Source organism: Aristolochia californica, unplaced genomic scaffold, assembly GCF_029961685.1.
Source record: "Aristolochia californica isolate CCGP_79_NKW_82.1479 unplaced genomic scaffold, dmAriCali1.0.hap1 SCAF_4, whole genome shotgun sequence".
Taxonomy (NCBI): Eukaryota; Viridiplantae; Streptophyta; class Magnoliopsida; order Piperales; family Aristolochiaceae; genus Aristolochia; species Aristolochia californica.
Genome location: NW_027182103.1, coordinates 43,877,340 through 43,888,215, shown reverse-complemented (window position 1 = coordinate 43,888,215; position 10,876 = coordinate 43,877,340). Strand labels below are relative to the sequence as shown.

Genomic DNA, 10,876 nt, shown 5'->3' with positions numbered 1-10,876 from the left:
TAATATACTCAATATATTTTTACTGACTAATTCATGTGACTAACGAAGGATCAAATCCCCTACTCTCCTATTATCAAACAAGAACTACACAACCAGAAGAGACTTCATGTATACTCAAGGGAGTCTCCCTCGGTTCCCTTGATCTTATTTTTTATTAATTAAACTGATTATGTATTATTAATAAATAATAATAGAGATCCACTCATGATTTTTATTTATGCGAGTCGGGACGGTGCGACATTGGTTAGTCCCACATAGAAGTTACAGCAAAGAGAGAGCTAGGCAAGCGATGCATAAAGTGCAGTTTACTCGATGAGAATAATTACTTACCTGGGCGGAGCTAACCGGTGATCAAGAAGGCCGGTGGCTTAGGTTAACGGCCTCCATTGCACTCTGAGGAGGGGCGCTGGCCTAGCATCTCCCCATGTGGGAGACTGCACGTCGTAATTTGTGGTAGAGGGGAAACGCGTTCGCGCGGCCCCCATCAAATCCAATTCCAAAGCAGCCCTCGATTTTAGTTTGTTCTGGACTCTGGCCAGGTATATACCAGTTAATCAGGTAAAGCAGCTTATTTTCAGAAATTTGTATTTCATCTCTTGTACTTGGTATCAATGTATGCATTGCTATTTATCATGATATCTGCTTAAAATCAACTCCTTTCCTGAACCGGAATTTTGAGCTCTTTACCCTTGTTCTGCTTCTGAATTTGGGAAATGATATCGATGGGGGACAAGTGACAACCAGCGTTTGGTAGAGCATTCCCATTTCGACGTTTACCACTCCAATCAGCAGTTTTAACAGTTTTAGTAAGAATGTCTATGGCGTAGACCCGATCCGACTCTTCTTAATCTTCTCAGACAACTCTAAATTGCAATGTGTGTCTGTTACTCCAGACAGCAATATCACTGTTGGAGCTCCGTTACTGTCTCTGAACACCTAATGTGATGGAGACGACACTAACCCATTTTGTAATTCTTGGTTACGTGATCAATGTTTGCGTATTGATTTACTTTCCCAAATGGTGACTTCGGACCATGGAGTTTTTGATTTAGAATAGAGTACATATTTATAGTCTTCAGTATTCGGATCTGTGAGAGCCAGCGCCTTGAGGTCTTCTCCAATTGAATTGCTAACCAAAAAGCAGCTCAAAGCATTTGCAATATTATTACAATTGTTGTCTATGATGGTGATCATCACTAACATTGTGGATTGCGAAGTGGACATTCCGTTTAGAGCTAGAAAGGGAATTTTCCTGGATAAACTCCTTTCCTGAACATTTGTTTAATCAAAAGAATCGTAGTCTATATCGGTGTTTCATTGTGGGAGAGAGAAAATCTAAAAATTACCTTATTCAATTGGACAGACAGACTGTTTAGATAACAGTATATGAGCTAATCTTCCTTGTGTCGCATGATGAAATGATTTGTTCCCACTGATATAATTTTAGTATGAAGCACCCCCTGTTTTGTGACCGTTCAGATAACTATAATCCCCCAACCACCATGAACAGTTTTCTTCTGCGCTAACTTTCTTCTTCTTTTAGAAAAAGTAAAAGACTGAGCCATGGAGCTTTCACGAAGTTATTCAATTGGCCTTAACAGAAGATAACAGTATACACAGTCAAATTAGCAACAGAGAGAAGAGCAGCATGGAGAGACGGAAACAATTATTCATCTTTCTACAAAGACGAAGAAGGAAGATGGCCTATAAATACAACATAAGAATCAGATATCTCAAACCGATAAACCGGCAATGAATGCTACGCCGGTCGACGGCAACCACGAGGAGCCGTAAATGAACTTGGCGACCGTGAATCTGCTCGCCTCCTCCGGAACCGTGATGACCCGGTATCCCGGCCACTTAACTCGATGCCCCACCGCTCCGCCTGGTCCGTAATTCATGTACTCACCGTAGTACAAGGTGTCGAGCGCGAAGGCAGAATTCCATTCGAGCCAACCAGCAGGGTGAATGTGGTCGCCCATGTAGGATAACATGTAAACCACCCGGGAGTAGAGTTTCCATGGACGTCCCAGGTAGGTGGGGAAACTGGATTTAGCGGCTTCGAGATCCGCGGTGGCCAGAATTCGACAGTTATGGATAGAAATGCCCGTGTTTTGATTTGGGTCCTTGCGGCTCTGTGCCGTGACGGTGTTCTTCTGCATTGGCATCGGCTTCCGAGCGTAGAGGTTGCAGTTCTGGAAAACCACCGCGGCGTTGCCGAAGATAAAGTCGACGGTGCCGTAGACGTCGCATTCGCGGAAGAACTGGCGCTGCGAGTGGACGTAGAGAGTGTCCTGGTAGCCGATGATGTTGCATTTGTACACGACGGAGTGGTCGGCCCCGACTCTGAGCGCCACCGCCTGGTGCTTGCCGGGGCCTGCCCAGTTCTCGACCGTCACGTCTCGTAGTATGAATCCGGCCCCCGTCGCCGCTGCAAGCAGAGGCAGACGATGGAATTGGTAAAGTTGGCTTTTGATTACACTTTTGATATCTTTTCTTAATAATTTTACTTTAGCTTGATTTTATAAGAATTATTTAAAATCCCTACATTAGTTTATTACACATTTACATAATACTTTATTCCAGGGTTTGGAAACTTTGAATGATTAAGCTAATCAGACAGACATTCGGCTAAAACACAGATAATGACTTCTCTAACCGCTAGGGATAATAAAAATGATGGAGAAGGATGCTTGTAAGGAATTACCAAATGTAGCCGTGTGGAAAGTAGTGAAATTCTGGAAGATGTTCCTGCCGCCGGTGATGACCGTTTTGCCCTTTCCGTCTCCGTAGAACATCAGATTCGTCTTCTTCCTGCCCACTTTCAGATTCTCATCGTACCTGATACAAAATAAGAATTCAAAACCATGACTCAGAAACGTCATTAACAAGAGAAGGAGATGTTAATCTACTGAAAAAAGTTCCGTGACATAAGGTGACAAACAGTTCGACAATGAATCAAGACTTCCATAAGTCTGAGTGGACCACCATGGCTTCGCCTTTTGGGAGGATTGAAATACTGAAAACGATGAGCAAAAGCGGATGGCTCGTGGATAAGATGGTTACTGTAAGTCTAAAATACCCTTGTTACGAACAGTTGTAGAAAGAAACAAAGTAAATAAACGAACAGTTAGAAAGTAAATGGAAAAGACTCGAGAGAACTATGATAGATGGGGACATGAGAGGGGAGAAGAGAACCACAACCAAAGGATGAAATATGAATGAAGCAAAACGAGTTTTTTTTTTTTTTTTCTTCTTTTTGTCGTTTACATTTTTTATTTTGGAGCTTCGTAGTTGTGTAGAATCTGCATGAGTTTGGTTAGTCGATTTATCGTTAATACGAGAGGCTGTTTAGCTAAACTTGGTAGTAGGTTGAGTCGGAATTCCGGTAGAAATCAACTGTTTTCTGGCGGAAATTGTTGTTACCGATCTCTCGAATTTTAGATTTCGATTTAGTTTACCTTCCCGCTTTGATGTAGATTACTATCCGGCGAGTACTCTTTTCTGGCGCGGCTTTGATCGCCTCGGCGATTGTCTTGTACGTTCCATTGCCGTCTTTGCTGACGGTAATGTCAGCTCGCAGAGCCGGAGCAGGGGCCTGCAAGAGCCTCCTGTCTCTCTTCGAAATCCAGGACGGGAAACCGCTTTCCTCGGCCAGAGTACTGCCCAGAAGCCTCCTCCGGTTTTGTATCGGAACCCCGGAAAAATCCTTGTCAGAGATGGAGCCGGCAAAGATGGCGAGGCAGTTGCTCATCAGTTCGGTCAGGTCCTGCAGCTCCCTCTCCATTACGTCCTTCACGTGCCCGCTAACGTCCGCCAGTCCCTCCGTGCAGGTGTCCTGGTTGGTAAGCGCCGCGCTCAGCCACGTCAGCACGTCGTCACCGCCGCCGCCGTTACCGGTCACGAAGACCAGCGACTCCCCGAGCTGGTCCATGGAGTCCTCAAGCAGCTCCAGGCAGTCGTCGTACGCGGTCCGTACCAGCGTCTCCATTTCGAGGTTCGCGATCCCCGACGCACCGTACAGCGCTCGGCCGACTCGCTGGAGGGTCATGTTGACGGAGATGTGGACGAGCTCGCGCTCGCCGGCATCAAGCGCGCCCGGAAACTCGACGAGGGAGTTAATGCATAGACTCGGATACCTCGTTCGACGGCAAGTGCGGGAGATCGCCTGAGTGGGTTTCTTCTTTATAATGGACTCTGATCCCACGGTGCCTTTGCCCTTGGATCGGATAATCAGCACAGCCGAAACGGCGGAGGCGGAGAGCAGAATCATGGAGAGAACGGTAAGGAGTAGCAGTAGCTTACGCTTTCGGGACTTCTGATCAGGGGACTGAGTGGTAGTATCTGCAATTGAAATCCGAGCAGCAGACTCGGAAGCTCCGAGCCTATCGTAATCCATTCTTCAAGCTCAGAATCAGAACCAGAGGAAGCAGAACAAACAAGAAGAAAAACAATGGGAAAATTAACGAGCTGGGTTAAATTTATATATGGAGGAGATTAATGGCAGTTGGTGTGAAGTCCATATCTCCACCATTACCTGGCTTCTGCTCCTACACTCTTGAGCTGAGGCAGACTCTCATGTCTTTTTGCCCTTTTTTAATCCGTTCTCATTTCTTTTCTTTTTTTCTGTTCTCTAGTTTTCTCAAAATTGCCCCAACAACCATAAAGAAATTTAGTTGAAATAAATTTAGGAGAATAAATAGATTAAAAATAGGCATGAAGCCTCAAAATATAAATTAAAGTTAGCTCAAGATAAGTTAGTCATAATATAATTAAACAGTTTTGTCTTCTGCTGCATGGTTCTGTGTTCCCGGGGTCCGACACCAATAACTCATGTGTCCGTCCATAAACCGTACTTCTAGATCTGATTGTAGCCTTTGTACCATTTGTACCAAAAAACTTCACAGCCTTAAAGCCAAGCCCAAGGGGCTTCACATAGGCGTTACTTATCAAAATAGATGATGAAAATACCTAACATGAATAAATAGCCTTATTCATTGTATTGTATACATACACATACCAAAAACCCGTATGTCAAAATATGGTCTTGTACACATTTTTCTCTTCATGTTACTTAGTTCGAATTAATTCGGAATTTAGGTAGGTTAGAAGAACAAAACAATGTTATCAAAATCGGATCGAATCAGTCGATTCAATCGGGTGAAATTAGAATTAGATTTTTTTTAATTCTTATTTAGGTAAAAAATAGATGATATAGTTGGAAGTGGAGACCAAATACTGATATTAGATTAACTTTTTGAATTAATGAATTGTGTAAATTTAAATTAAATAAAATTATTGTAGCTGGAATTAAAACCTTCTTTAGTGTATAGTAGGCGTATAAGGGTAGTTTAGTCCATTACATTTACAAGGTCAGATTTGTAATAACGGGCTCACCGACACCTTTTACGAAAGCGGGGAGAAACTTACGTGGGGTCTTATTGCCTAGCCCGCGGTCATCCAGAATTTAATGGATCACGTCCTCGTTGTTTCCTTCACATGGTAGCATTTTATTTTACTAAAATGCCCTTCTCTCAGCTTCACTCTCAGAGCGTCTGGACTATGGACTCTGCTGAGGCTGCTGAAATTCGTCACGATGAGAGTCGCATGGAGAAAGTTTTCCTTTTTTTTATCTTTCTTCAGATGGGACAGAGGGGGTGGAAAAGATTCTCGTTCCCCACATGACTCCGTGGAAGAAGAAGACTCCTGAAGAGAATGTGTTTTTCGATTTTCAGAAATACGATATTGAGCAAAATTTCCAGTAAATGAAACGAAAGGTAGCAGATCTTCAATGGCGTTGCCTAATTTGACTTTGATACTGACTCACCCACTGAGCTGGTGGATTATGTTCGTGGGGTGAAATTTGATTTGATTTGTTGTCTGATCAGTTTCTTCAATGGGTATTTATACGCATTTCTTCTTGCTCTTTTTGCTTATACGACCACTGAGCCTTTTTACTAACGGGGAGATGATGCGAATGCTTAGCAAAAAAATTTATACAGAAAGGAAGAAGAAAAAGGTATAAAGTACAGGAACATTGGCAAATGCTTGTTTGTTCGATTCGAGATCCTTAAAATAGGATGGAACTCTGCAGTCTTTTAGCGTTTCAAAAGTGTCTTTAAGCTGCTTACCAAAAAGCCTGAAAGAAAAATTTGTCTTTCGGTTTCCTTTTCTTCTAGTCCGGAGCGCGTTGTTGTCACTTGATAAAGCTTCGCACCAACCTGCTTAACTGTTTCAGCATGTGTTTCTTAATCTGCATCAGTCTGATCCTGGCACTGGAGCATTTTGACAAAAGGTTGAGGGACCGCGTGGGGGATTCCAAAATTCCAATCCACGCACAGGCACCGGAAAGTGCATCGAAAGCAGAGGCCGTGCATGAATAGTTTTTTATACCATAAGCAGAGCTTTTCTTTCGCCTTTTCAACAGTGAAAGAAAGAATCCATTTGCCTTTTGGATGCGAAAGAACCCCAGTTTATTTTAATGTGATCGAAGCGAATCTGGTATGGTATCAGGGTGCCCAGATGAGTAAAATGATTTGATGGGAAGAGACCATGTTTTTACCCCTCTGTTGAACCCTCCTATTTAAAGGGGAACATTTTTCATCGTAATTCAGAGGAATAATGAAGGTGCAAGAGACATCGCATGTGCAAAGCCGACATGACATGCGGTTGCTCTCAAATGTCGCATGGGCCCTGTTTCTGCTCCCCAATTCAAGCTTATTACCGCGCTCATGATTCTAAATGAAATGATAGAATTACGACATTTTTTGTTGGCTGGGTAGGTCCAAATTTCGTCATGGAATTCTGTTCCCTTACAGATACGATCGTGAACGAAAGGTGAGGGCGATCAAATCAATCAAAGGTTCTGAAATTAAGAGATCGGAATACTCGTTAGTGGAAGTTAGGAGAGAATAACTCTCAGTGATGGGTAATGATTCGTTAAAAGACTGAGACGGAGTTCGGACACCGAATTCATATTCTCGGAAGGTAATAATAGATGTATATTACAGCGGTTAGCCAATACATCCAAGCGGTTAGCCAATACATCCAACAGACCGTTCTGTTAGGTACAGAAAGTTATCTTTACAAGAGTGGACGAAACTACTCTCCCAAGTAGTCTCTTTCGAATCCATGAAACAACTCTCTGACACCTACCCTGTTAATTTTTGACTGCTCGCTTCTCACGGGAAGCGAATGCGGGACATGGCATGCCCATCTCTGATATCATGACAATGGCTAGCCAATACACCTAACAGACCGATCTATTAGGTACGGAAAGTGACCGCCTACAAGAGTGGACAAAACTACTCTGACACCCACCCCGCCCATTTTTTACTGTTTCTTACGGGATTCGAACGCGGGACGTGGCGTGCCCAACGCTGATACCATAACAGCAGCTAGCCAATACAACCCAACAGACTGATCTGTTAGGTGCGAAAAGCTACCGCCTACAAGAGTGGACGGAACCACTCTGACACCCACCCCGCCCATTCTTGACCGCTTTTTACAGGATTCGAACGTGGGACGTGGCTTGCCCAACTCTGATACCATGACAGCGGCTAGCCAATACACCCAACTGACCGATCTATTAGGTACGGAAAACTACCGCCTACAAAGTGGACGGAACCACTCTGACACCCACCCGCCCATTCTTGACCGCCTCTCACGTGATTCGAACGCGGGACGTGGCGTGCCCAACTCTGATACCATGACAACGGCTAGCCAATACTACCCAACAGACCGATCTGTTAAGTGTAAAAAATTACCGCATGAGTCGACAGAAAATGAAGTCCAAGGACTTTGCAAGTGTGGGAGCTGCCCTGCCTGCTTTATGGGTCTTTGGCAAATTTAAATATTAGGTGTTAGTGGAAATGCTCCACTGAAGCTTTGGATGATTCGACACATAGTCTTCTACAGCTATGTGTGGTGAAGCTGCTTTCAAGACAGGGACAAAAGGTATTGAGACTTCACGCGTTTCCTCATAAAGCTTTCATGAGCGCCACTGGATCACTAGTTCGCTCTACGAAATTTGTCGATAAGAGCGAGATTTCTGTTTTGGTATGGCGAGACTAGCAGCCTTGACTCACTCAAGTCCAATAATGGAGATGGACGTTTGGTCCCTTTTCCGAAACCCTTCTGTCAGCAACACCATCACAATCGTCCTTCCGGCTGTACTCCAAATGCTCCTGGTGGCAAATACCAACATCACCTTCCTGACTAATGCTTAGAAGAGTCAAATGTCAGTATTCAGCATTAACGCCCGAGTCCAATAATCAAAGATTCGGAGCGTTATGGATTTGACACAGCCAAGCGAATAAAGATTATGATAATTCACTCAGCCGCGTCGCGTCTAAATGACTCGGCCTGTTATTGAGTTCACTATCTTTCGAACTCATAATGTTATATTCAATCCAGCTCATAGCCATTATCTATTTACAGGTCGAAATGGTTAAATCGTTTGTATCAAATGGCAAATTCCTCCTAAGCAGAAACATCGGACAACCCGAACATTACCAAAAAGAGGGATGAATCTATGAAATCCGAAGACCACTATTACTTAACTTCCTCAAATTTCTAACAGCAGACTGATTTGATTTAATAACAGTGAGAGAAGGAGACAGAAGAAGAAGAAGATGAAAGGTGGGGCCGAACTGAAACGGAGATATGATGGCTGGCTTACACTGTAGATGAATTTCAGTGATTTAATATCAGTAACGTAAGAAACTGAAGTCGGGTTAGCAATCGCCATCATCGCTTTAACAACTTTGTCAACTAGCATCGCAGCACATGCGAGCTCGGCACTGGGACTCCAGAGTCGAAACTGGAAAGGAAGAGAGATTCTGTGGGCTAAATCCACTTGGAGAGTGTTGATGTTGGATCAAGCTGGTGGAGTGTTTGGATCAAGTGGCTATAAAGATGAATTTTTATAATAAAATTTAAAAAGTGATTAGAGTAATGGAGTTGGGTTTTGGAGTGTTGTCATAAGAAAAGAACTCTGTTCCCGTGATGAAGTTTTAAAATAGAACTGAGGAAGGCAAAAGATACTCTGCAACAAGAAGGATGAGACTCAGTTTGCTGACTCAATGAGTCTTTTTATTCGAGCATCATCGTAAGGAGTTTAGATTTCCTATTAAGTGTACTAAAGGATTCGTCTTTGTGATCTTATGACGAGTTGAAAAGAATCTAACTCGTCATAAGATCACTATTTCTCATCCTTGTAGCAACATATGATATAGTTGTTAACATTTATTGCTTTTCAGGGATAACTCTTATCTCTTGAAGAGAGATAGTAGTTCTTGGATGACCCGTTATCCCTTAAATGTAGATAAGAAAAGGTATTTTGGAAACCCCTATCTTTTGATGGAAAAAGATGTATTTAATAAAAACGGACGTGGTTTAGTAGAAGGCATGTGACTCTTCCATTAAGGAGCCTCTTAATAGAGGTAGGGCTAGCATCGAACCGAGCTAGTTCACAAATAGCTCGCTTTCGACTCGATTCGAAAGCATTTAGATTCAAGTTCGAGCAGCGGTTAGTGTCCCTTAAAGTAACCGAGCTGAACGCTCGGCTCGATTCAAAAGTATTTAGATTCAAGTTCAAGCAGCGGTTAGTGCCCCTTAAAGTAACCGAGCTAAATGCGGTTTGGTCTGCGAGCTCGTGAGCCGGCTCAATTACTCGCGCTGACGCTTGAACTGCGTTATGCAATGCATGTTATTGACTTCACCTACGGGGAAGTCATACAAGACACTTCTAGGGTTCGCCAATGTGTTGAGAAGTAAAGTGCGCTTGCCGAATGTCGCCAGTATCCCATGATCGCACTGGGAATTATGGCCGTTGGTGGAATATTTTTCGGCGCAAACCCCAGGGCTCATCCATCAGAGATACGGAAACAAGTGGAGGATGTTGTAGCAGCCGTGATCGTCACCAACAATTCCATCTACGACAAGGTTTGCTTCTTCAATTTTGAAAATGATGCAAGGAGTAGATTTTTACTTTTTTTTTAACTCCTCAATGTTCAGTTTTGTGAAATTTTTGTTTTTTCTTGTATCCTTTGTTTCGGTTTTATTTCCAATGCTTGTTAAAATGGGTAAAAATGTCTCTTTTCCTATTTTTGGACTTTATTTTGATGTTTCTAAAACTTCAATGAACTAATACTAATTCCAGAAAAAATGTGGGACATCTGTGAACCTACTATTATGCTAAAAAAGCTTCAAAAGCTTCACCGTAGAAGGTTTGACAAATAAAAAAATGCATGTAATTTGTCTTTCTCTTACAATCTTAAGCAGTGTTTATGAATAATTTTATGTAGCATTTTTTAACTCCTGAGCTCAAAGTCGAACTCAATTACAATTTTAAGCTTGAGGTTGGTCTCGGCTTGACTGGATGCCACCCCTAGATATAAGGGGAGGCTTTTGTCTCGTCTCTAAGAAGGACAGTAGGAAGGCTCTTCCTCTTTCCGCTGCTGCAAATGGTAGGTCATCCAACCCCACGAGTAGGGGTGGCTTCGAACCGAGCCAGTTCGCGAGCCGCTCGAGTTCGGCTCGGTTCCGACTCGGTTCGATTAGTTTTATATCGAGTTCGAGCTGAGCTTGAGCTCAGAAATAGGTTCGTTTATATTAACGAGCCGAACCCGAGCTGAGCCAGGTTCGGCTCTTTGGCTCGCGAACCGGCTCGTTTTAACGAGCGGCGATTCGGGAATCGGGGGAGCTCTAAAAACATTTTCGGGACAGAGAGTCCAGTCTCTTCACTTCCGTCCTACCCCGTCTGGAACCCATACTTCTCTACCATTTCCATGACGTTTCAGCATGATTTTCTCGCAAAAATCACTGTCTGTCGGCGGGTATTCATGGGAAACGAGGGATTTTGGTCTTCAAATCC

General features: G+C 43.3%; 1 protein-coding gene and 1 non-coding gene across 2 annotated transcripts; one reads left to right on the top strand and one right to left on the bottom strand.

Annotated features, from left to right (window-relative positions):
• The first annotated feature begins 322 nt into the window (after window positions 1–322).
• On the top strand, window positions 323–485 carry LOC137964309 (U1 spliceosomal RNA). Its single transcript, XR_011115506.1, has one exon. It is a non-coding gene; the product is annotated as a U1 spliceosomal RNA (small nuclear RNA).
• A 1,085-nt stretch (window positions 486–1,570) lies between these two features.
• Window positions 1,571–4,539, bottom strand: LOC137962240 (probable pectinesterase/pectinesterase inhibitor 61). The gene is made up of 3 exons (XM_068808997.1): window positions 3,462–4,539; window positions 2,708–2,841; window positions 1,571–2,431 (listed from the first exon to the last, which is right to left on the bottom strand). The coding sequence occupies exons 1-3, from the start codon at window positions 4,397–4,399 to the stop codon at window positions 1,734–1,736; spliced, it is 1,770 nt and encodes a 589-aa protein (XP_068665098.1). The 5' UTR covers window positions 4,400–4,539; the 3' UTR covers window positions 1,571–1,733.
• Window positions 4,540–10,876: the final 6,337 nt, after the last annotated feature.